Below are 24965 nucleotides of genomic sequence, written 5' to 3'. Positions count from 1 at the left end.
TACTTGATCAATGCGTGAGAGAACCTGAGATAAAGGGATCGAAGAGGACTTCCAATGTAATGCTATAGTCCATAGCATAGAAACGGAGATGGAATGGACGAGCCTCACTAGAGGTTTAGGGGTGTCCTGTGGGGTTTGGAAGAGAAAGACAGTGGTGGTAAGTAAGGGACATCGCTCTACCAGCGAGTTTGTCTATCAATCTCAAAATCTCCTGCCAAACTGGCCGAATCCGGTCACATTCCCAAAAAATGTGAACAAAAGTGCCTCGGTGATTGCAACCTCTAAAACAGTTGGGGGATGTATGAACATAAATCTTGTGCAAACGTACCGGAGTGTAGTACCATCTAGTAATTACTTTAACAGCTGTTTCCCTAATTGTTAAGGATCTGGTGCATTTACACATGTTGTCCCATCCCTCCTCCCAGTCCACAACACCGGTCCCTAGTGCAAGCTCCTGTTCCCATTGTGATCTATACTTCAGAGTCTGAACCATTGTAAGTCCCTCTAGAGCTTTATAGATCAGGGAAATCAGGCCCTTTTGGCGTGGGAAGTTAAAACATAAATCCTCAAAGATGGTGAGTTGGACCTGGGACCGGAGTCTGTAATGGGAGAGAAAGAAGTGACGGATTTGCAAGTATCTGAAAAGTTCCCTGTCGGGGAGTTGGTGCTGGGTCTGTAATACTGCAAAGGGAATGAAATCAGAACCCGTCACAAAGTCCCTTAACTGAGTAAGCTTGCATTGAACCCATACTCTGAAAGACTCAGGATGTAGGTAGGCTGGGGGGAACCTAGGATCGCCCAGGTAAGAGGCGCCCACAGAGCTCTCCGAAGTGAGGTTGTATTTGTGCTTGTAGCGATGCCACAGTTGCAGGCTGTCTGCAACCATAGTGTTAAGCGTGCATAAGGTTGAGTGAGGTCGATGGGTTGACCACATAAGGCCCGGGAGATAAAAGGGTGCTATCGAATCACTCTCAAAACGCACCCAAGGAACTCTGGAATTAGGGATCGACCATTGTGCTTGTTGCGTAAATCTGCAGGTAAGATAATACAACCAGATTTGAGGAACCCCTAGGCCTCCACTTCTCATAGAGCTGTATAGGACTCCCCTGGCAAACCTGGGCGACCTATTATTCCAAATGAATCTGTTAAAATGGGACTGAAGGTTGAGGAGAAAAGATTTAGAAAGCCTAACCGGTAGGGAGCGAAACAGATATAGCAGCCTGGGAAGGATGACCATTTTGAGCGCAGTGATTCTCCCCATAAAGGGGATATGTAAAGAGAGCCAGCTTTTAATAGTATTTTTAAGTTTTCTAATCAATGGGGGATAATTAACCCCAAAGAGGTCACGAAAATTTCCGGGCAGCCCCACTCCCAGGTAGGGTATGTGGGAGGTGGCCCATGTAAAGGAGTAGTTTTGTTTAATAAGGGCTAAATCAGTGGGATCAAAACCTATGGGAAGGGCTACCGATTTGGAAACATTAATGGCTAGACCAGAGACCTTTGCGAAACTTGACAGTGTCGAAAAAAGGTTGGGGAGTGAAACATGGGGATTAGTTATGAACATCAAAACGTCGTCTGCGTACATGCAAAATTTGTACATTTCGTCACCCTTAGTGTAACCTGTGATATCGGGATGTCTCAAAAGGGCAATCGCTAGGGGCTCCAGGGCTAAGGCAAAGATTAAAGGGGAAAGGGGGCACCCTTGTCTAGTGCCTCTACCTATGGGGAAGAATTCGGAGCAACAGCCAGGTAGTTTTATGCGGGTCCTAGGGTTATCGTAAAGGGCTTTGAAACCTACTAGGAATTTCCCCTGAAATCCCATGCGTGGGAGGATTGTGTTGATGTAATCCCATGTAACACTGTCAAACGCCTTCTGTATGTCCAGGCTTAACAGGAGGAGCTTGCGGGAAAATAGGTTAGCATCTTGGATAACGTCTGTTGCCAGGCGGATGTTGTCTGTAATTAAGCGGTGTGGAATAAATCCAGATTGGAAGGGGGATATCAAGGAGGGGATAAACTTTGCTAGTCTGTCAGCTAGAACTCTGCTAAATATTTTGATATCATTGTTCATAACCGAGATAGGCCTAAAATTTTGGGGCAAATTGTGATTCTTATTGGGTTTTGGGATTAGTGACATGTTGGCTAACTACATTTCTTCTGGGAAGCTATGGCCAAGTAGGACTGAGTTAAAGAGGTATGCCATTCTAGGGGCTAGGATCATGGAGTATTTTTTTGTAATAAAGGGCCGAAAAGCCATCGGGGCCTGGGGCGGGGCCTGTTTTCAGTGATTTGATGATCCCTAAGATTTCCGGAGTTGTGATAGGGGCGTTGAGTTCATCCAGTTGTGAGGTGGAAAGGGTCGGGAAGGGGATATCATGTAGCCATGTCAAGTCTTCAGGGGAGGGGAGAGTGTGGGGGGACTCTAAGAGTTTGGTATAAAATTGCTCGAAGATTTTGAGAACCTCCCTGGGATGTGAGGATACAAAACCGTCCTTATTAGACAACCTGTATAAATGAGGGGGGCGAATCGAGTTAGACAATCTTCTAGCAAACAAAGTTGATGCTGAGTTATTAAATAGTAAATTGCGGGCCTTGGTCCAACGGAGAGACTTTTCAACTTTGGATGACAAAAGGGAGTCCAGTTCTAGGCGCTTTTGTTCGATGGATTGCCTGGTGGAATCCAAGTGTAGCAGAGATGAGTTTTTATATAAATGATCTAGTTCCCTAGTTAACTCCACAATTCTAAGTCTATTAGACTTGTTGCGGGCTGCGGAAATACTAATAATTTTTCCTCTGATGACGGCTTTATGCGCCGTCCAGAGAAGTGAGGGCTGAGTGTCTGGGCGGGCGTTAAGCGAAAAATAGTCCTCCAGAGACTGAGCTAATTGGGAATCTACTGCTGGGTCAGAGAGAATGGATTCGTTCAATCTCCAGGAGTGGGGTGTAGGGGCAAGCCTAATAAACCCTGTAGTGAAAGATGTAACCTGATGGTCCGACCAAACACAGGGGTGGATGGAGGCCTCCAAAGAGTTGGCGAGTATGATGGGGGACGTGTATATGTAGTCTAATCTTGCATAGCTGTTATGAGGATGGGAGAAAAAGGTGAATTCCTTGCAACTCACGTTATGTGCCCTCCATGTGTCAGTGAGTTGAAGATCCTGTAAGCCACCAGTGAGAGATTTCGGGAAAGCTCTAGAAACAACCGTAGTTGACGAACGGTCTAGAGTGGCGTTAGCTACTGAGTTAAAATCACCACCTATGATCAAATGGGGGGAGTGGTATTGTGCTAATTTTTCAAAAAATGACCTAAAAAAGGCTGCTGAGCCGTCATTGGGTGCATAAACACTAGCAATAGTAAGTTCCCTGTTGTGGACAACCCCTTTCACAATCATATAACGACTTTCAGGATCCCTGAACAATTGTTTAACCTCCATCGGGAGGGAAGAGTGGAGGAGTATGGCGGCCCCCCTGGTCTTGGACGAGTGGAGCGAGTAAAAGGCTTGGGGGAAGTCTTTATGTAAAAATTTGGGATGGGAGGAGCGGGAGAAATGTGTTTCTTGGAGAAGAAGGATTTTTGCTCCAAGCTGTTTATAAAAGGTAAAGGCTTTACGCCGCTTGGAAGGGGAGTTAAATTCTTTTAACGTTGTGTGAAATACAAGTTATCGCCATGGCGTATGAGGTAATGCGTAGGCAGTTGGGGGATCAGAATTGATGGGGGGAGGGAGGAAGGGGATCACAAATGAGCACTTGTCCACCAGGTCCAAGAACGTCAGGGGAGTCCCCGCTTCATCCTCCATAGCTCGCATGAGTAGGGAGCTATGCAGCAACACTGAGGGCATGTTCAGATCACAGAACCGGAATATAAAAAGAACATATGCTGTAGAAGAATCGTAGGATTTGAAAAATGATTGACCAATATAAGAAAGAACCAAAAAACATAGAAAAATAAAAGTAACCTCTGAAAAAACAATCCCTGCCTTTAACAAAGACTTGGGGAACAACATTAATAACAGATATGGTAGCCTGTGGGAGAAAGTTCCCACGGCAAAGAGAAAATCATACATCGAGACGACCAGTAGGGTTGCGCAATGGGGGGGAGCACCCCCCAGAGAAGCAACCAACCACTAGGAAGGGGAGCCATGACATAGCTCCTAGGGACATGTATAGTGCCAGAGGAGTAGGCAGACAACAGTAGGGGAAGTATGCTTTTCCTCTCCATCTCCTCTCCCCCCCCCCAAAAAAAAGGGGAAGAGGAAGAGAGGGGAAAAAAATAAAAAAATAAAAAAATAAATAAATAAAAAAAAAGGGAGTATCTCTTGAAAAACCTGAAAATAAACGCACAGCGTGGATGTCCTCTGGGAGTCAGTATTAACCGCAAATAGAACCTCAAGATGGGCCGGAGAAGGTACCCTTAACGAGGGCTATCTTCCATACGTTCTCCAACATCATACCGGATCCTCCGTCTGTCTCTCCTTGTAGGGGGTGTTTGCCATATAGGTGTAGCTCTGGGAGTGGAGGGTAGCCTGCGAATCGCGGAAGCATTCAATAAGCCCAGTTTTACCAGGATCTCTTGACCCTCCAGGATGGTGGTGGCGGAGTATGTTGTGCCGTTATGAGGGATCACCAGGCGAAACGGGAATCCCCACCGGTATCTGATACGGGCAGATTGCAAGAACGTGGTAATCTCCTTCAGGTTCCTCCTCCTCTCCAAAGTCGCCGGGGCAATATCAGGGAAAATCTGTATAAAGTGGTCATCAAGGGTTATTCTCTGCTTATTGCGGGCAGCTCTCAATATTTCTTCCTTGACGAGAAAGTCTTTCATACAAAGGATGACATCTCTAGGGGGTTTGTCATCCGGGGGTTTAGGGCGAAGAGCCCTGTGAATACGATCACATTTGAACATGTTGGAGTCATGGTCAGGGAGCAGGGACTTAAACAATCTAATCACCACAGGTATGAGCTCAGACTCAGACTCAGGAATTCCGCGGAGGGGCAGATTATTGCGCCTGTTTCTGTTGTCAAGGTCTTCGATCTGAGACTGCAGCAACTTGACCGAAGAGGATAGTGCTTCATGTTCTCTGCTAAGGTCGTTATGAGCAATCGCCAACTCATCATGCTTAGTCTCTAACCTCTCCGTTCTGGTTCCCAGGGCAGAGATTTCTTGTGATAAGGCATGTGAAGTTTTGTGAAGTTCCGATTGGAATTTAGATGCCAATCTGTTATACATGGTTTCCAAACTTTCCTCTAGATCAGCTTTAGAGAGAGAGACAGGGCACTCACCATTAGATGAAGGGGCAAGTGAGGATGGACACGGCGAACGTGGAGAGGTGGCGGGACCCGGGGAGAGGTCCTCCCTGACTGCGCCATCCTGCGCCATGTCGGACTGTTCCTGAGAGCGAAGAAGATACTGTGTGAGGGTCTTTTGAGCGGTGCCCCGTGCTTTTTTTTTTCTTCGCCGGCATGCACCAAGGTTTTGCGGGTTGAGGGGTGATAAATAGAAAAAAAGGAGTGAATCGCGGTGTTAACGGCCCTCGGGGATAGGCAGAAGTCCCGGACGGAGCAGAGTTAAGAATTCAAACGTCCATCTTGCTCCGAGCCGCGTATGCGGCTTCTTTGGAAGGGGGTGAGCTGAAGTGAGTGTGGAAAGATAACTGCAAGTTTACTATCTATGGGCCTGCTGGGATATGTGGTCCCACAGAAAGAACCCGAACTTTAAGTGACCCAGGTCCTGCAGGGCAAGGAGGAAGGGGATACTCCCCAGGATATATACTCCAGCTGGGTCTGTGGTAGTGGGAGCTGTGAGGAGCTGGGTGTAGCAGGGTGTAGCAAGATGGCCACCAGGATCCAACATAGGCCGGAGCCAGGGACTTGCCTGGAGAGGGCTGCCAGGGACTTCCGTTGCCTGATGCAGTGGGATAAGGGGATCAGTCCACATAAAACCCCCAGAGGTGGCCCAGTAGGATGTCCTCTTGATGTTGTGGAGAGGGGAGGTGGAGGGGAGTAAGCAGGGGAGAGTTCGGATAGCCCCACAGGAGACTCACCAGGCCGGATGGATGCAGAGCAGGGGATCCCAGAAGACTCCTGTGTGCAGAGGTGCAGCGGGAGCAGCGATTCGGCAGCCGAGTACGCCCCCTCCGGGATGTCCGGGTCCGCCGCCGGAGCGGCCTTCGGGTGGCCCCGCAGGAAAGGCCGGGGATTACGGAGGCCTAGTAGGCCGCAGACAGCGGCCGAAACGGGCCGAATCCTGCGATCCACAGACAGCAGATGGCTGTCAAACGCAGATAGGTCTGTGGAGGAGCACCCGAGGAGCAGGGTGGTATATGTTTTTGGCAACCAGGGCGCTCTGGAGCGGAGGATGGCACCCGATTGTCAGAGGCCCAGCGGAGCTCTGTAGAGAAGCGTCCTTCCTTGGTTCCGGCCGGCCACCAGTGAAGTATATTATGAAGAAGTGTAAGGTGCTAGGTACAACACAGACCTACCTGGATCAGGACGTCGCTCCAAAGTGGATGAAACGGCCAGAAAGAAACTGGTCGAGAGGCCATCAAGAGGCCTACAGAAACTCTGAGGCAGTTGCAGGAATTTATGACAAAGAGGGGTCATTGTGTGCATGTGACAACAATATCATCAATTCTCCACAAATGGGGCTCGTATGGGAGGGTGCAAGAAAAAAGCCACTCCTTAAGAAAGGCCACATGCAGCCACCACTGAACTTTGCCAAAACTCACCTTGAGAATTCTGAGGCCACATGGAAAAAGGTGTTCTGGTCAGATGAGACTAAAATTTTATAAGTGGCCTCAACACCAAATGATATGTCTGGCGGAAATCCAATCCAGCCCACCATCCAAATAACACCATTCCTACAGTAAAGCATGGAGGGGGTAATATCCTGGTATGGGGGTGTTCCTCTGTGCAGGGACTGGAGCACTTGTCAGGATAGAGGGATGATGGGGCAAAATACTGTCACATTCTTGAGGAAAATCTGCTGCTCTCTGCCACAAAGTTGTCAATGGGAAGAAGGTTTACCTTCTAACATGACAATGACCCAAATTACACAGCAACAATGAGCACACATTGGTAGAAGGAGAAAAGGGTGAATGCCCTTGCATGGCCTAGTCAGAGCTCAGACTTAAGGCTGGGTTCACATATAGGCAAATTGGATGTCGGTTAACCTGCATCCTATGCGCACGACATTAGAGTTTGACCGGCTCTCAATAGAGCTGGTTCACACAGGTCCCGGGCAGCTGCGAAGCAGATTGCAAAAGGGTGCTGTGTGTTTTTTGGGTCCCATCCAGGTGTGAATTCAGGCAAAAATTCTGACCCAATTTGCACCTGAACCAATGAACAGAAACACACTGTCCCCCAAACTAAGCCTTGAAGTCCAAGGAATTGTCTGTAGACCTCCAAGACCGGATTATATGGAGGCAGAGATCTGGGGGAGGGTACAGAAACATTTCAGCAGTGTTGAAGGTCTCAATGAGCACAGCGGCCTCCCATTATCCATAAATGGAAGAAGTTTGGAAACACCAGGACTCTACCTAGAGCGGGCCGCCCAGCCAAACTAAGCGATCGGAGGGGGCGAAGGGCTTTAGTCAGGAAGGTGACTAAGAACCCGATGGTCACTCTGACAGAGCTTCAGCGTTTCTCTGTGGAGAAAGGAGAAACTTCCAGAAGAACAACCATCTCTGCAGCACTCCACCTATCAGGCCTGTATGGTAGAGGGGCCAGACGGAAGCCACTCCTCAGTAAAAGGCACATAACAGCCCATCTGGAGTTTGCCAAAAGGTACCTGATGGACTCTCAGACCATGAGAAACAAAATTCTCTGGTCTGATGAAACAAAGATTGAACTCTTTGGCCTGAATGGCAAGCGTCCTGTCTGGAGGAAATCAGGCCCCGCTCATCACCTGGCTAATACCATCCCTACAGTGAAGCATGGTGGTGACAGCATCATGCTGTGTGGCTGTATTTCAGTGGCAGGAACTGGGAGACTAGTCAGGATGGAGGGAAAGATGAATGCAGCAATGTACAGAGACATTCTTGATGGGAGCCTGCTCCAGTGTGCTCTGGACCTCAGACCGGGGTGAAGGTTCATCTTCCAACAGGACAACGACCCTAAGCACACAGCCAAGATAACAAAAGAGTGGCTATGGGACAACCCTGTGAATGTCCTTGAGTGACACAGCCAGAGTCCAGTCTTGAACCTGATGGAACATCTCTGGAGAGATCTGAAAATGGCTGTGCACCGACGCTCCCCATCCAACCTGATGGAGCTTGAGGTGGTCCTGCAAAGAAGAATGGGAGAAACTGCCCAAAAATAGGTGTGCCAAGCTTGTAGCATCATACTCAACAAGACTTGAGGCTGTAATTGGTGCCAAAGGAGCTTCACCAAAGTATTGAGCAAAGGCTGTGAATACTTATTTACATGGGATTTTTTTCATTATTTATTTTTAATAAATTTGTAAAGATTTCAAACAAACTTCTTTCACATTGTCATTATGGGCTATTGTTTGTAGAATTTTGAGGGGAAAAAAAATAATTTAATCTATTTTGTAATAAGGCTGTAACAGAACAAAATGTGGAAAAAGTGAAGCTCTATGAATACTTTCCGGATGCACTGTAAGCTTGTGGAAAAAATGTATTAACCAAACCTTGCCTCTGTACAAGCTGACTTATGAGGCTAGAGGGTGCCCAGGGAAATTTTGTAAAATTTTGGGACCCTGGCTAAATACACAGGATACTGCGGACTCTCTCCTTTTCTTGATAGCGAATCCTACACCATAGTTCCCCTATTTGATGGCTGTATCTAATGTTTGGCCACCACATGGTTTAACGGCTTCCCGTCCAACCGCCGCAGTAATACTGCGGCAGGTTGGCTCGCCTGCATGAGCTGTTGTAGCTATACGTCCCCTCGCGGGGTTGGGATAGCAGGTATGTGCCGCCGCACATCACCGATGGCGATGCTCATGGCTGTTGGTCGTGATGACCGCCAGCCACGATCGATCGTGAGTAGGAGAGACTGAACAGGGACGAGTGTGTGTGTAAACACACACTTCCCTGTTCTGAGAGGAGTGACAGATCGTGTGTTCCTATTAGCTAGGAATCACGATCCGTCACTTCCTCTAGTCAGTCCCCTCCCCCTTCAGTTAGAATCACCTCCCAGGGAACACAATTAAAGTGGCTGTAAACCCTTACAAACCACTTTGACCTACAGGTAAGCCTAGATTAAGGCTTACCTGTAGGTCCAAGAAATATCTCCTAAACCTACCTAAGAGACAGTCACAGCTGACTACGGCGCATGCGCCGTAGACAGCGGCGCGCAGGCGCACTATCGCCGTGCGCTTGCGTGGGAGTGACGTCATCGCTGCTCCGGTGCTGTGAGTGGCCGGAGCAACGATGCCCGGAAGAAGGACGCTCCAGACTACAGGGGACAGCGGTGACATCGCTGGCTCCTGTGTCAGGTAAGTGAAACATAATGGGCTACTATGCGATGCATAGTAGTCCATTATGCTTTACCTTTGCAGGGAATGAAAGAGGAAGTAACACCCATCAGGGTTTACTTCCTCTTTAACCCCTTCACCGCCCCCTAGTGTTAACCCCTTCACACTGCCAGTGACATTTTTACATTACACAGTTCATTTTTATAGTATTGATGGCTGTATTAATGCCACTGGTCCCAAAAATGTGTCAAAATTGTCCGATGTGTCCGCCATAATTTCGCAAGTCATGATAAAAATCGCCGATCGCTGCTATTACTAGTAAAAAAAAGAATAATAATAAAAATGCCATAAATCTATCCCCTATTTTTTAGACGCTATAACTTTGTGCAAACTAATCAATATTCGCTTATTGCGTTTTTTTTTACCAAAAATATGTAGAAGAATATATATTGGCCTAAACTGAGAAAAAATTTGCTTTAAAAAAAAAAAAAAAAAAAAGAATGGGGATATTTATTATAGCAAAAAGTACAAAATATTGTGTTTTTTTTTTTTTTTTCAAAATTGTCGCTCGTTTTTTGTTTATAGCGCAAAAAATTAAAACCGCAGGGGCGATCAAATACCACCATAAGAAAGCTCTATTTGTGGGGAAAAAAAGGGATGTCAATTTTGTTTGGGTGCAAGGTCACACGACCGCGCAATTGTCAGTTAAAGCGACGCAGTGCCGAATGGCAAAACGTTCTCTGGTCAGGAAGGGGGTAAAATCTTCCGGTGCTGAAGTGGTTAATAAGCACAGACAAGACCTACTTGATTTTTTATTTTTTCAGGCACAGGCCCTCCAGTTTAATATGCTTAAGAATGTGGGTGAGCACAACAATGACCCCCCCCCCCTTTTTTTTTTTTTTTTTTAGGGGTCGAGCTACTGTATTATTAATAGTTTGGTTATGTGTTAACTGACATTATGCTATCCTGTATTCAGAATATTCCTATGTGAATGTACATTTATCTGCATATACTCAATAAAACAAGTTAAAAAACAAAAAAAATACAATAAACAAGTAAAAGAAACCCATTTTATCTGCCTGCACTAACGAGTGTATGAGTTGATCGGCTGTGACTGTGATTCCTTGTAGGCCCAGCTGAGGGCAGCAGAGGAGCAGCGGGTACAGATGGAGGCAGCAGAGAGAGAAGCCCAGCTGGAGAAGAAAAGAGAGGAGAGGAGGATGCAGAAGCTGGTATTGCTCTCATTACTATCTCGTATACTTTTATATAAATTAGTTTTGTGATCAGAATATGTCATCTGATCCTTGCCGAGAGTTTATTGGGGATTAGCTGAAACTTTTTGCTTTGAACATTCTCTGATCGGAGAGCCCAGAGCTGCCTTCACACTTTGATGTCTTCCTGTATAAATTCCATTGATCCCATCTCTGGTAGGTAGGGGGGAGGGGCGTGCCCTTCCTCTGATCATTCAGCTGTGTGTGTAGTGTGACATCCTGCATGGTCCAACATGGACAAGGATCACTCACAACATACAGCCATATAGGGGTTCAGTACTGAGCCGTTGCAAATGTTGAAGTTATTGCAGAAAGAGATTTGTCAGCACACTGGAGAATCTTTATGCAACCAATAGGCAATTAATTGCCACAGTCGCTACAGGACTTGCAATGTTTTGCCCTTCTTTCTGTCACTTTTTTGCATTTTGCCTTAGTTTTTTTACTTGCCTGTTCCTGCCTTGGGAGTAGCTACATTGCCTTGCAGGGTCCTGTACAGCCCCACCATAGCCAGTATGTGACAGCCATTGTGCGTATGCTTCAGCATGGGTCAGGGGCGCGCATGTGCTGTTATCAGGGATGAAGGACTCTGTACTCCTGATGTGGGTGGGCTCAGGGCAGGGGGGGCGCATGTGCTGTTATCAGGGATGAAGGACTCTGTACTTCTGATGTGAGTGGGCTCGAGACAGGGGTACGCAGGTACTGTTATCAGGGATGAAGGACCACATACTTCTGATGTGGGTGGGCTCGGGACAGGGGGGCACATGTGCTGTTATCAGCAGGGATGAAGGACTCTGTACTCCTGATGCGGGTGGGCTCAGGACAGAGGGGCGCAGGTGCTGTTATCAGGGATGAAGGACTCTGTACTCCTGATGTGGGTGGGTTCGGGACAGGGGCACACATGTGCTGTGATCAGGGATGAAGGACTCTGTACTCCTGATGTGGGTGGGTTCGGGACAGGTTCACACATGTGCTGTTATCAGGGATGAAGGACTCTGCACTCCTGATGTGGGTGTGTTCGGGACAGGGGCACACATGTGCCTTTATCAGGGATGAAGGACTCTGTACTCCTGATGTGGGTGGGTTCGGGACAGGTTCACACATGTGCCTTTATCAGGGATGAAGGACTCTGTACTTCTGATGTGGGTGGGTTCGGGACAGGTTCACACATGTGCTGTTATCAGGGATGAAGGACTCTGCACTCCTGATGTGGGTGTGTTCGGGACAGGTTCACACATGTGCCTTTATCAGGGATGAAGGACTCTGTACTTCTGATGTGGGTGGGTTCGGGACAGGTTCACACATGTGCTGTTATCAGGGATGAAGGACTCTGTACTCCTGATGTGGGTGGGTTTGGGACAGGTTCACACATGTGCTGTGATCAGGGATGAAGGACTCTGTACTCCTGATGTGGGTGGGTTCGGGACAGGTTCACACATGTGCTGTGATCAGGGATGAAGGACTCTGCACTCCTGATGTGGGTGGGTTCGGGACAGGGGCACACATGTGCCTTTATCAGGGATGAAGGACTCTGTACTTCTGATGTGAGTGGGCTCGGGACAGGGGCACACATGTGCTGTTATCAGGGATGAAGTACTCTGTACTTCTGATGTGAGTGGGCTCGAGACAGGGGTACGCATGTGCTGTTATCAGGGATGAAGGACCACATACTGGGTGGGCTCGGGACAGGGGGGCACATGTGCTGTTATCAGGGATGAAGGACCATGTACTCCTGATGTGAGTGGGGCTTGGGACAGGGGGGCACATGTGCTGTTATCAGGAGGGATGAAGGACTGCGTACTCCTGATGTGGGTGGGCTCGAGACAGGGGCACACATGTGCGGTTATCAGCAGGGATGAAGGAATCTGTACTCCTGATGCGGGTGGACTCAGGACAGGGGGGCGCATGTGCTGTTAGCAGGGATGAAGGGCCATGTACTCCTGATGTAGGTGGGCTCAGGACAGGGGCACACGTGCTGTTATCAGAGATGAAGGACCGTAGGCTCGGGATAGGGGCACGCATGTGCTGTTATCAGGGATGAAGGACCATGTACTCCTGATGTGAGTGGGGCTTGGGACAGGGGGGCACATGCTCTGTGTTATCACTGGGGATGAAGGACCATGTACTCCCAATGCCCTGTGACCATTATATGATGTCTTCAGCAGAGGTTTCCTGCTCTTCCTTACCAGAAGTTCAAGGAAGTGCCACTTAGCCATGAGGGTATTATGACTACAAAATGTAAGAAGTTGGGGACATATTTTTAAAACAATACTTGATGCTGTAGGTTTCCTTAGTGGAAAGTGAAAAAAAGAGGAAGGCTTAATGCTGCTTTAAAATTGTATGTATTTACCAGAAAGAGGAGGAGAAGCAAAGGCGCCTGCAGAGAGAGAAGGAGCTCCAGGAGGTGGCGCTGTCGCACTACAAGCGGGCGCTGCTGAGGTCCCACGGCCTGGAGCCTTGGAGGAAACTTATGGCTCAGACCCAACAAAACACAGAGGTATGGACATGGCAACCGGGGACAGCTCCCCACTATGGGACACTCATATTATTGTATCTCTATGGAGAGATGTCTCAGAATAAATCTGAAACAGATTGTTTAATCCCTTCCCCTCTCACACCAGTACCGACCCCTATGGACCAGGACAGTATTTAATTTCTTCTATAGACCTATTCGGTAATAACTTTGTCATTTCTAAAGTATTGCATACAAGTTATTTTCCGTTTTTTTTTTTTCTTACTTTTTAAAATGTGGCACAAAAAAAAGAATTAACAAAACAAAAAAAAGAGAAGTTAAGTTATGACCGGCTGGGGGATGTCACCATGGGAGGACTGGGAGGTTAGGTTGTGGGAGGTTGAGGGATATCACCAAGACAGTACTGGGAGATTAAGTTGTGGTTGATTGTGGTATGTCACCATGGAAGTACTGGGAGGTTAGGTTGTAGAATATCAAAGAATGTCCACCTGGCAGTGATCGGAGGTTGATTTTTGAGTGATTTATTTTTTTGAGCGGGAGCCAATGGCTGTGCTGCTATCAATCTAACCAATCAAGAGCCGGGACCCCTTGCAGAGAGGCACAGCGCATCTCTGGTGTTGGAATTACGGGGCTTAGGCAAGTAAAAAAGGGGCCAGTGACTGCCAGAAGTTTTTTTACCTAAATGCATAGGATGCATTAAAGTGAAAGTACTTAAAGCGGTTGTAAACCCCCAAGTTTCTATCAATATGACAGCCTTGGAAGGTTAGATTGTGAGAGATGGCAAATCACAATGACCATGTTGGAAGGTTGGGTTGTGAAAAATGGAAAGTCACTATGACCATGTGGGAAGGTTGGTTTGTGAAAGATTATGGAAAGTCACTATGACCATGTTGGGAGCTTGGGTTGTGAGAGATGATGGAAAGTAACTATGACCATGTTGGGAGGTTGGGTTGTGAAAGATTATGGAAAGTCACTATGACTATGTTGGGAGGTTGGGTTGTGAGAGATGATGGAAAGTAACTATGACCATGTGGGGACGTTGGGTTCTGAGAGATTATGGAAAGTTACTATGACTATGTGGGGACATTGGGTTGTGAGAGATTATGGAAAGTCTCTATGACCGTGTTGGATGGTTGGTTTGTGAAAGATTATGGAAAGTCGCTATGACCATGTTGGGAGGCTGGGTTGTGAGAGATTATGGAAAGTCACTATGACCATGTTGGGAGGTTGGGTTGTGAGAGATTATGGAAAGTTACTATGACCATGTTGGGAGGCTGGGTTGTGACAGATTATGCAAGGTTACTGTGACCATGTTGGAAGGTTGGATTATGAAAGATTATGGAAAGTTACTATGACCATGTTGGAAGGTTGGATTATGAAAGATTATGGAAAGTCACTATGACCATGTTGGAAGGTTGGATTATGAAAGATTATGGAAAGTCTCTATGACCATGTTGGAAGGTTGGATTATGAAAGATTATGGAAAGTCACTATGACCATGTTGGAAGGTTGGATTATGAAAGATTATGGAAAGTCTCTATGACCATGTTGGAAGGTTGGATTATGAAAGATTATGGAAAGTCACTATGACCATGTTGGAAAGTTGGATTATGAAAGATTATGGAAAGTCTCTATGACCATGTTGGAAGGTTGGATTATGAAAGATTATGGAAAGTCTCTATGACCATGTTGGGAGGTTGGGTTGTGAGAGATTATGGAAAGTCTCTATGACCATGATGGGACGTTGGGTTGTGAGAGATTATGGAAAGTCTCTAAGACCATGTTGGGAGGTTGGATTGTGAGAGATTATGGAAAGTCTCTATGACCATGTTGGGAGGTTGGGTTGTGAGAGATTATGGAAAGTCTCTATGACCATGTTGGGAGGTTGGGTTGTGAGAGATTATGGAAAGTCTCTAAGACCATGTTGGGACGTTGGGTTGTGAGAGATTATGGAAAGTCTCTATGACCATGTTGGGAGGTTGGGTTGTGAGAGATTATGGAAAATCTCTATGACCATGTTGGGACGTTGGGTTGTGAGAGATTATGGAAAGTCTCTATGACCATGTTGGGAGGTTGGGTTGTGAGAGATTATGGAAAGTCTCTATGACCATGTTGGGAGGTTGGGTTGTGAGAGATTATGGAAAGTCTCTAAGACCATGTTGGGACGTTGGGTTGTGAGAGATTATGGAAAGTCTCTATGACCATGTTGGAAGGTTGGGTTGTGAAAGATTATGGAAAGTCTCTATGACCATGTTGGGAGGTTGGGTTGTGAGAGATTATGGAAAGTCACTATGACCATGTTGGGAGGTTGGGTTGTGAGAGATTATGGAAAGTCTCTATGACCATGTTGGAAGGTTGGGTTGTGAAAGATTATGGAAAGTCTCTATGACCATGTTGGGAGGTTGGGTTGTGAAAGATTATGGAAAGTCTCTATGACCATGTTGGGAGGTTGGGTTGTGAGAGATTATGGAAAGTCACTATGACCATGTTGGGAGGTTGGGTTGTTAGAGATTATGGAAAGTCTCTATGACCATGTTGGGAGGTTGGGTTGTTAGAGATTATGGAAAGTCGCTATGACCATGTTGGGAGGTTGGGTTGTGAGAGATTATGGAAAGTCTCTATGACCATGTTGGGAGGCTGGATTGTGAGAGATTATGGAAAGTCGCTATGACCATGTTGGGAGGTTGGGTTGTGAGAGATTATGGAAAGTCGCTATGACCATGTTGGAAGGTTGGGTTGTGAGAGATTATGGAAAGTCACTATGACCATGTTGGGAGGTTGGGTTGTTAGAGATTAAGGCAACATAAACATTTTTGAGGGAAAAGAAGGCTGCAAGAAATGTATGAGCAGATGTAGGAGAAGCTGGAAAAAGGTGACAAGTCTGTTTCTGGGTTATACTAAATGTTAAGCAGCCAGTCATTACTAAACTAAAGTGATGTTTCTGTGTATAAAATGCATTGATTGGTGTTATTGGTGTGTTTAGAGGGCGGACTCCCATCACCACTCTGCTCTCCTGAGAAGAACCCTGCAGACCTGGTCACACACTGTCAGAGAGATTGCCGCTGAGAAGATCCAACGGGCAGATCGCCTATGGGCTACAATCCTATTACGGAGGAGTTTCCACAGCTGGTTAAAGGTAAGTTCAGGAGACATCATTGTCTCACATAATAGTACCTGGGGCTCAGAGAGTGCAGATATTGTCTTTTTTTTTTTTTTTTTGCCCTGTTGTTAAGGGGAGGCAGCAGACCCTTGGGACCCTGCCCTATAGGAGGCTGAACACTAATGCCCCTTACATACAAGCGGGAATTCCACCAGCAAAAGTCCGATGAGAGCTTTTGGTCCGAAAATGCGACCGTGTGTAGCTCCATTAGACTTTTCCTGGAGGAATTCCAGCCAGCAAAAAATTAAGCGCATGTTCTCAATTTTTCGGTCGGAAAAAGTTCCGATCGGAAATTCCGATCGGCTGTACCAATTCCGATGCGCAAAACTCCTACACATGCTCGGAAACAATTCGGCGCACGCTCGGAAGCATTGAACTTCATTTTCTCGGCTCGTCGTAGTGTTGTACATCACGGCGTTCTTGACGGTCGAAAGTTCAGCAAACTTTTGTGTGACCGTGTGTATGCAAGCCAAGCTTGAGCGTAATTCCATCGGAAAAACCATCCAAGATTTTTCCGACGGAAATTCCGCTCGTCTGTACACGGCATAAGACTCCTCTCCTTTGGGCTACACTCCTCTACTAGACCCTACATTCCCAGTTAAGTGACTAGTAGGAGATAATAGAATGTTAATCCATATTTAAGATGACGCAGTGTTGGATCAGTAAACTAAGAAATATATTTGATAGCTTAGTTTTTTGCTGTTGATGTGGGAACATATAGGTGATAGCAGCAGCTTTCGCTATATAAAACATTTTCTTCACTTGTCACTAGGTGGCAGTGTTCAGCTGTTTTGATTTACTTAGTGCTGGATCAGTAAGTTGTATATAAGGTGACAGTGAGTTTCTACACTACATTCTCCTTAACAAGACTTTTCTTGTCTTCCAGTACAAGGACTACCTATCTGTCCAGGAGGAGAGGGCACAGCGGCGCTACCAGGCCAATCTGCGGAGAAAGATGTTCATCGCTTGGCTGGATCTGACACAAGAGGAAAAGATTGCCATGTGGGAGAAGCAAAGGATGGTGGCGGAGCACAGCCAGAGGTGGGCGGGGTTTTCTAGCCTCCCCATAGAAATCAGAGCACCCAGGATATGTAATATAAATATATATATATATATATATATATATATATATATATATATATATATATATATATATATATATATATATATATATAGTATCATATAGAGTATATACCTGGAATGTAAGGGGATTGGCAGGGTGAGGATAACATATGATTGGCTAAAGGTAATAAAGTGACCTTTTCAGTAAAAGCTACTGAAGTTAATTGCAGTGCAGTACTTTTCCTAGGCTAAAATGATGCCATCAGTCTGCTGCAGGCAGAAGAAAGCATTTCCTAAGTCCCCCAGCCCCCCCCCCCCCCCCCCCCCCAATGATCAGACTGTAGCATCATAACTTTGCAGCAAGGTGAGAGGTGACAGAGGGGGCTGATCTGTGTCAGACATTTTGTGAACAAAAGAACTGCACCGGTACCAGGATCGTGTCATCTCTCTGATTTGACATCTCAGTTTAGGAAGTAGGTGGTGACCCTATTGCCTGAACAACATTGGCTCCATCCTTCTAGAGAGAAATTAACTTATTCTTAGGGGGAGTCATTTGATCTCTTGAGAGGTAATAAACACCATTGAAAAGTTACATTGGCACAGCATTTAAAGCGATAGTAAACCGACAAAAAAAAAAAAAATCTTCTCCTTGCAAGTTAATGTCATAATGTGCTAGTAAGCACCACATACTAGCACATTATGAAAGTCTTACCTTGAAACAAAGCCGCCCAGCGGAGCGCTATCTCCACTGACAAGGTTTCCTTCCGGGTTTGCGGGCTGCGCCCATCTGATTGGCAGAGCCGCTATGTCACTCCCGGGCATGCGTGTGGGAGTCTAGGCCATGGCACAGCTCTCTCTGAATGGACAGAATGCTGTCCAATGAGAGTTCAGTGCACATGTGTCGAGGACAACACTGGCGCTGCGTAAGTGAATATCTCCTAAACAGCGCACATTATTTACTGTGCCTACAGGTAAGTCTTATATAGACATTATAAATCAGCAAAAACACCTTTACTACCACTTTAACATGAAAAATATATTTAAAAAAAATGTATAGTAAAACTTTAGTGCAACTTACATGGATGGTGGTGAGATCCAATCGTCATGTGTATAGCTATCTTAACATCTGTTATCTGATTGGTTACCATGGGCCAAACCTTGACTCTTCTTCTTTCACTGTTTCTGCCCTGTAGTGATGGTGTCACTGGTGTCTCTATATTCCCCTCTGTAGTGATGGTGTCACTGGTGTCTCTATATTCCTCTCTGTAGTGATGGTGTCACCGGTGTCTCTATATTCCCTCTGTAGTGATGGTGTCACCGGTGTCTCTATATTCCCCTCTGTAGTGATGGTGTCACCGGTGTCTCTATATTCCCCTCTGTAGTGATGGTGTCACCGGTGTCTCTATATTCCTCTCTGTAGTGATGGTGTCACCGGTGTCTCTATATTCCCCTCTGTAGTGATGGTGTCACCGGTGTCTCTATATTCCTCTCTGTAGTGATGGTGTCACCGATGTCTCTATATTCCCCTCTGTAGTGATGGTGTCACCGGTGTCTCTATATTCCTCTCTGTAGTGATGGTGTCACCGGTGTCTCTATATTCCTCTCTGTAGTGATGGTGTCACCGGTGTCTCTATATTCCCTCTGTAGTGATGGTGTCACCGGTGTTTCTATATCCCTCTCTGTAGTGATGGTGTCACCTGTGTCTCTATATTCCCTCTGTAGTGATGGTGTCACCGGTGTTTCTATATCCCTCTCTGTAGTGATGGTGTCACCGGTGTCTCTATATTCCCTCTGTAGTGATGGTGTCACCGGTGTCTCTATATTCCTCTCTGTAGTGATGGTGTCACCGGTGTCTCTATATTCCTCTCTGTAGTGATGGTGTCACCGGTGTCTCTATATTCCTCTCTGTAGTGATGGTGTCACCGGTGTCTCTATATTCCTCTCTGTAGTGATGGTGTCACCGGTGTCTCTATATTCCTCTCTGTAGTGATGGTGTCACCGGTGTCTCTATATTCCTCTCTGTAGTGATGGTGTCACCGGTGTCTCTATATTCCTCTCTGTAGTGATGGTATCACCGGTGTCTCTATATTCCTCTCTGTAGTGATGGTGTCACCGGTGTCTCTATATTCCTCTCTGTAGTGATGGTGTCACCTGTGTCTCTATATTCCTCTCTGTAGTGATGGTGTCACCTGTCTCTCTATATTCCTCTCTGTAGTGATGGTGTCACCGGTGTCTCTATATTCCTCTCTGTAGTGATGGTGTCACTGGTGTCTCTATATTCCTCTCTGTAGTGATGGTGTCACCTGTGTCTCTATATTCCTCTCTGTAGTGATGGTGTCACCGGTGTCTCTATATTCCTCTCTGTAGTGATGGTGTCACCGGTGTCTCTATATTCCTCTCTGTAGTGATGGTGTCACCTGTGTCTCTATATTCCTCTCTGTAGTGATGGTGTCACCAGTGTCTCTATATTCCTCTCTGTAGTGATGGTGTCACCGGTGTCTCTATATTCCTCTCTGTAGTGATGGTGTCACTGGTGTCTCTATATTTCCTCTGTAGTGATGGTGTCACCATTGTCTCTATATTCCTCTCTGTAGTGATGGTGTCACCGGTGTCTCTATATTCCTCTCTGTAGTGATGGTGTCGCCAGTGTCTCTATATTTCCTCTCTGTAGTGATGGTGTCGCCGGTGTCTCTATATTCCTCTCTGTAGTGATGGTGTCGCCAGTGTCTCTATATTCCCCCTATAGAGATGGTGTCATCGGTGTATCTACAGTATATTCTGTCCTGCAGTGATGGTGTCTCTATACCTCCTCCTATAGTGATAATGTGACCTTTGTCTCTATATTCACCCCTGTAGTGATGGTGTCATCGATGTCTGTATATTTTGTCCTAATATTTCCCCCTACGATGGTGTCACTAGGTGTACCTGTAGTGATGGTGTCTCTAGATCTCGTCCTGCAGTGATGGTGTGACTGGTATCATCATTTTCCCCCTGTAGTGATGGTATCACCGGTGTCTCTATATCCCCTCCTGTAGTGATGGTGTCACTGGTGTCTATATTCTTCCTGTAGTGATGGTGTCAGCGGTCTCCCTATATTCCCCCTGTAATTATGGTGTCAGTGGTGTCTATATATTCCCCCATGTAGTGGTGGTGTCTCTATATCTCCCCTGTAGTGAAGGTGTCACCGGTGTCTCTATATTCCCCCACATAGTGGTGGTGTCTCCATATCGCCCCTGTAGTGATGGTGTCGCCAGTGTCTCTATATTCTCCCCCCTGTAGTGATGGTGTCACCGGTGTTTCTATATTCTCCCCTGTTGTGATGGTGTCACCGGTGTCTCTATATTCACCCACATAGTGGTGGTGTCTCTATATCGCCCCTGTAGTGATGGTGTCACTGGTGTCTCTATATTCTCCCCTGTTGTGATGGTGTCACCGGTGTCTCTATATTCTCCCCTGTTGTGATGGTGTCACCGGTGTTTCTATATTCTCCCCTGTTGTGATGGTGTCACCGGTGTCTCTATATTCACCCACATAGTGGTGGTGTCTCTATATTCTCCCCTGTAGCGATTGTGTCACTGATATGATATCATTGTGTACATTTCAGGAGGATTCTCAGTTCGGCCTTCAGGACATGGAGACAGTTCCCGAAACGGATGAAAGATCTGAGGATGAAGGAGGAGAGGCTGATCTCTCTCAGGAAGAGGGTGGCCGAGATTCTCCCCGACTACCGAGCGTCAGGTGACAACCCCACCAGCTGACACTCACCTGGGTGTCACCCACAGCCGGATTGGGATTCGCTCCCACATACTCTGCATTGGACTCCTGAACCCAAAGTACCCGTCACCTTTTACAAGTTCTGTGTACAACTGACAGCTTATTTTATTAGCTGTGATTGGAAGTTCCAGTTGCATGGAATAGAATACATCTTCCTGCAGTTCCTTATTTCTGCCATTAGATGTCCTCAGTCTGAAGGACAGTAACATCCAGCCCACTTCCTCTGAGCCCAGGTATTCCTACCCTGTTTCTCCAAAAAATAAGACCTAGCGTGATTGTCGGTGATGGCTGCAATATAAGCCCTACCACCCAAATAAGCCCTAGTTAAAGTCCTTCTAGGTATTATTTTCGGGGAAGCAGGGTAGGGCTTATTTGGTTTGAGTTGTCACCAGAGCTATCCAAGCTTCCTTCACTTTGGAGAGATTTCCTCTTGCTTCACATTGTGCCGATAAGACTGGAAGTAAAGGGAAATCTCCCCATTGGAAAAAAAAAGATCCCAAAAGGCAAACCCAGATGGGTCGGTGAAGGTTCTCCTGTATCAGGTCATGGTATATCTAGTAGTAGTTGGTCACATTCAACGGGGACTTGTTCTGTCATATCGAAGGCGTTTTGTATTTTCTTCTCCAAGCCACTTCTTCAGTTCTAATGAGTGTCAGGAAGATACCCCAACATTTCCACAGTTATCACCGAGCGATCGAATCCAACCACCATGGAATGAGGCGAGGCAGATGTTGATTTTCCAAGAGTTGTGAAAATTGTGTTCTAGTTATATAATGATCCCATCCATGGTGTCCAGGAGTCTGTACGGGTGGTAATCCTTCGATTTACATGGCTGAAGGTGTAAATTGTCAATCTCGAAGGTATGTTCCAGACACATTAAAACTGAAGAAGCGGCTCCCCCACTGGGAAAAATATTCCAAAAGAAGAAAAATTTTACACAGTAATCAGTGCATTTTTCTAGCACTGATCGCTGTATAAATGACAGTGGTCCCAAAGTAGTGTCAAAAGTGTCCGATGTGTCCGCCGTAATGTCGCAGTCCCAATAAAAAATGGCAGATGGCCGCCATTACTAGTAAAAAAAATAATAATAATAATAAAAATGCCATATATCTATCCCCTATTTTGTAAACGCTATAACTTTTGCGCAAACCAATCAATATACGCTTATTGCGATATTTTTTTTTTTTTCTACCAAAAATATGTAGATCGGCCTAAACTGAGAAAAAATTAGCTTTTTAAAAAAATAAATAAATGGGGATATTTATTATAGCAAAAAGTACAAAATATTGTGTTTTTTTTTTTTTTTTTGTTTATAGCGCAAAAAATAAAAACCACAGAGATGATCAAATACCACCAAAAGAAAGTTTTATTTGTGGGGAAAAAAAAAAAAAAAAGGACGTCAATTTTGTTTGGGTACAACGTCACACGACCGCGCATTTGTCAGTTAAAGCCGAATCGCAAAAAATGGCCTGGTCATTCAGCAAACAAATCTTCCGGGGCTGAAGTAGTTAATAGACCCCCCCCCCCCCAGATCTCTCCATAAAGAGGACCTGTCACTACCCATGCTTTCACAAGGGATGTTGTTGTCCTTGTAAAAGCAATAAAAATTATTAAAAAAAAAAAAGACCCAAAAACGAAAGTGACCGTATTAAAAAAAAAAAAAAAAAAAAAGGTTTCAAATAAAAAGTAAACTGCCCCCTCCCCCCTGTGCTTATGCGCAAACACAAACGCACACGCAAGTCCCGTGCGCATATGTAAGCAGCTATCGCATCACACATGTGAGGTATCATCGCGAACGTCAGAGCGAGAGCAATAATTTTATCTCCAGACCTCCTGTGTAACTCTAAACTGGTAACCAGTAAAAGCTTTTGGAGATTTTTAAGAACTGTTGTTTTGCCGCCAATTCACGGCGTATGCAATTTTTAAGCCATGACATGTTCGGTATCTATTTACTCGGCGTAACATCATCTTTAATATTTAAAAAAAAAAAAAAAGATGTACTATATAGCGTGTAAGTGCAATAAAATTCATTGAAGTGTATTTAAAAAAGAAAATTGTGTTTGAAAAACTGCGGCACGAATACCGTGGGTCATAAAAAATTGCAACACCTACCAGTTTATTCTCTAGGGCTTTTGCAAAAAAAATATAATGTTTGGGGGTTCTAAGTAATTTTCTCGAAAAAAAAAAATACAGATTTTTTTTTTTTTACATGTAGGAGAGAAATGGTAACGTTGTTGTAGTAGTTAAAACAAACAAGAAATAACCCAGCAGATTTGTGGCAGTAATATAAGAATAAAAAGACTGCAATAATCGAATGTTGCAATTGCACTGAGTGTGCCCAGCGTTAGATTGGTGCTGCCCCGTTCCGCTGTTTGCTCACATAGGATAGTGATTGGTGCAGCTGTGCCCTTACCTGGTAGAGTGGCAAACATGCAGCAAGAGGAGCAGGGCCCAGCTGTGATTGGTTAAAGACTAGTGATCTGCTAAGGTTCAGCCCGACTCTCATGATAACAAGCTGCTGACACAATCGGTTGTGGAATTCCCTGCCCCCCCCCGTAACAAAGGGGCAGGGATGCTGGTGACATCATTGACCTAATATGGTCATATTTGGACAATGTCATTGACCAAATATGGCCCTGAGGCCATGTAAGAGGCGGGGCTCTTGACGTCATCGCTCCACCCTGTCCAATCGGAGAGCGTTTTGCATTCTTTAGATCTCTGAATTGTGCCCAGTGGCCGACCGCCTGTGTTCAGAATGCACCAGGGTAGTTGCTCAGCAAAGGACCCGGAAGCTAGTGAGGATCCTTATATAGACATATGAGTTCGGGGGCCCCCTCCGCAGTCCTCTCCTTCTGAACCTTGGGATTGTGGTATTTACTAACGCAGTGAGCTGTGGGCCGAATCATTCAATGACATTGACTAAATATCGACATTGCATCGATTCCGGTTTATTTTTATACAGACGAGTACCAATAACATTGCGGTGCGATTAGAATCCATATGAAATGAATGGGCTCAAATCGCACTGCAAAGAATTGCGTGCGCTTTGAACAGGAATGTGGTGACATTCCTGTCCAAATTGCATTCAGTTTCCCGCACCACTCCTGTATGAGCACCGGTGTTCCGTCAGATTAGACAACCCGTCAAATCTTGTAATGGAAGTGACGTTCCGTTGCGGCCATCTTGGTACACCTCGCACTCGGCCGCAGCAAGCCTGCAGTCTGAAGGTCGCCAAGCGGACATCTTTTTACACCCACTGGAGTTTCGCATTTCGCATGTTTACCACTAAACTGAGCTTATATAGTGAAATCCTGGATTTAGACGTCCATGACGCCGTTCATGATGTTCATTTGGTGACGTCAGACTGTAGGCTTAGTGTGCCTGGGTGTGGGGTGTACCAAGATGGCCGCGACAGGAAGTCACTTCTGTTACGAAATCTGACGGGTCGCCTAATCTGACATAACACTGGTTCACACGTGTACAGTGCGGGAACCACATGTGATTTTGAACAGGAATTAAAAAGCGTTCCTTTCTTTCTTAATTCTGATTTTATTGAGAATTTTACATAACCAACAAACAACTAAACACAAAAACAAGGGGGCGTGGCCAAGAGCGGCATGTGAGCGGACGTGTCTCACAGAGCTCCCTGAGTACATCCTGGAAACGATCCTTCTCCTGGCCGAACCGGGGCTTGTGCCGGGCGCGGAACTGCTCCACCGCCTCCGGGAATCCTGCGGGCATCATCTGGCCTAGTTGTCGGCTCCGGAGTCGCCATGCCGGCCCGCAAACCGC

General features: G+C 46.0%; 1 protein-coding gene across 1 annotated transcript in view; it reads left to right on the top strand.

The window, feature by feature from the left end:
- The window catches only part of CCDC191 (coiled-coil domain containing 191), a 91991-nt gene extending 67682 nt beyond the window's left edge, over positions 1 to 24309 (top strand). The window contains exons 13-17 of the mRNA XM_077479695.1: positions 10567 to 10668; positions 13058 to 13201; positions 16161 to 16313; positions 17224 to 17378; positions 21004 to 24309. Of these exons, the coding sequence (XP_077335821.1) occupies positions 10567 to 10668; positions 13058 to 13201; positions 16161 to 16313; positions 17224 to 17378; positions 21004 to 21157 (708 nt within the window). The 3' untranslated portion in view covers positions 21158 to 24309. The remainder of the gene's footprint in view (positions 1 to 10566; positions 10669 to 13057; positions 13202 to 16160; positions 16314 to 17223; positions 17379 to 21003) is intronic.
- The last annotated feature ends 656 nt before the right edge of the window (positions 24310 to 24965 follow it).

Source organism: Lithobates pipiens, unplaced genomic scaffold (genome assembly GCF_037356315.1).
Source record: "Lithobates pipiens isolate NorthernLeopardFrog02 unplaced genomic scaffold, aLitPip1_a1.2 Scaffold_16, whole genome shotgun sequence".
NCBI classification, from domain to species: Eukaryota; Metazoa; Chordata; class Amphibia; order Anura; family Ranidae; genus Lithobates; species Lithobates pipiens.
Note: the sequence above shows the minus strand (reverse complement) of the source record. Positions and strands in the feature narration are given on the sequence as shown.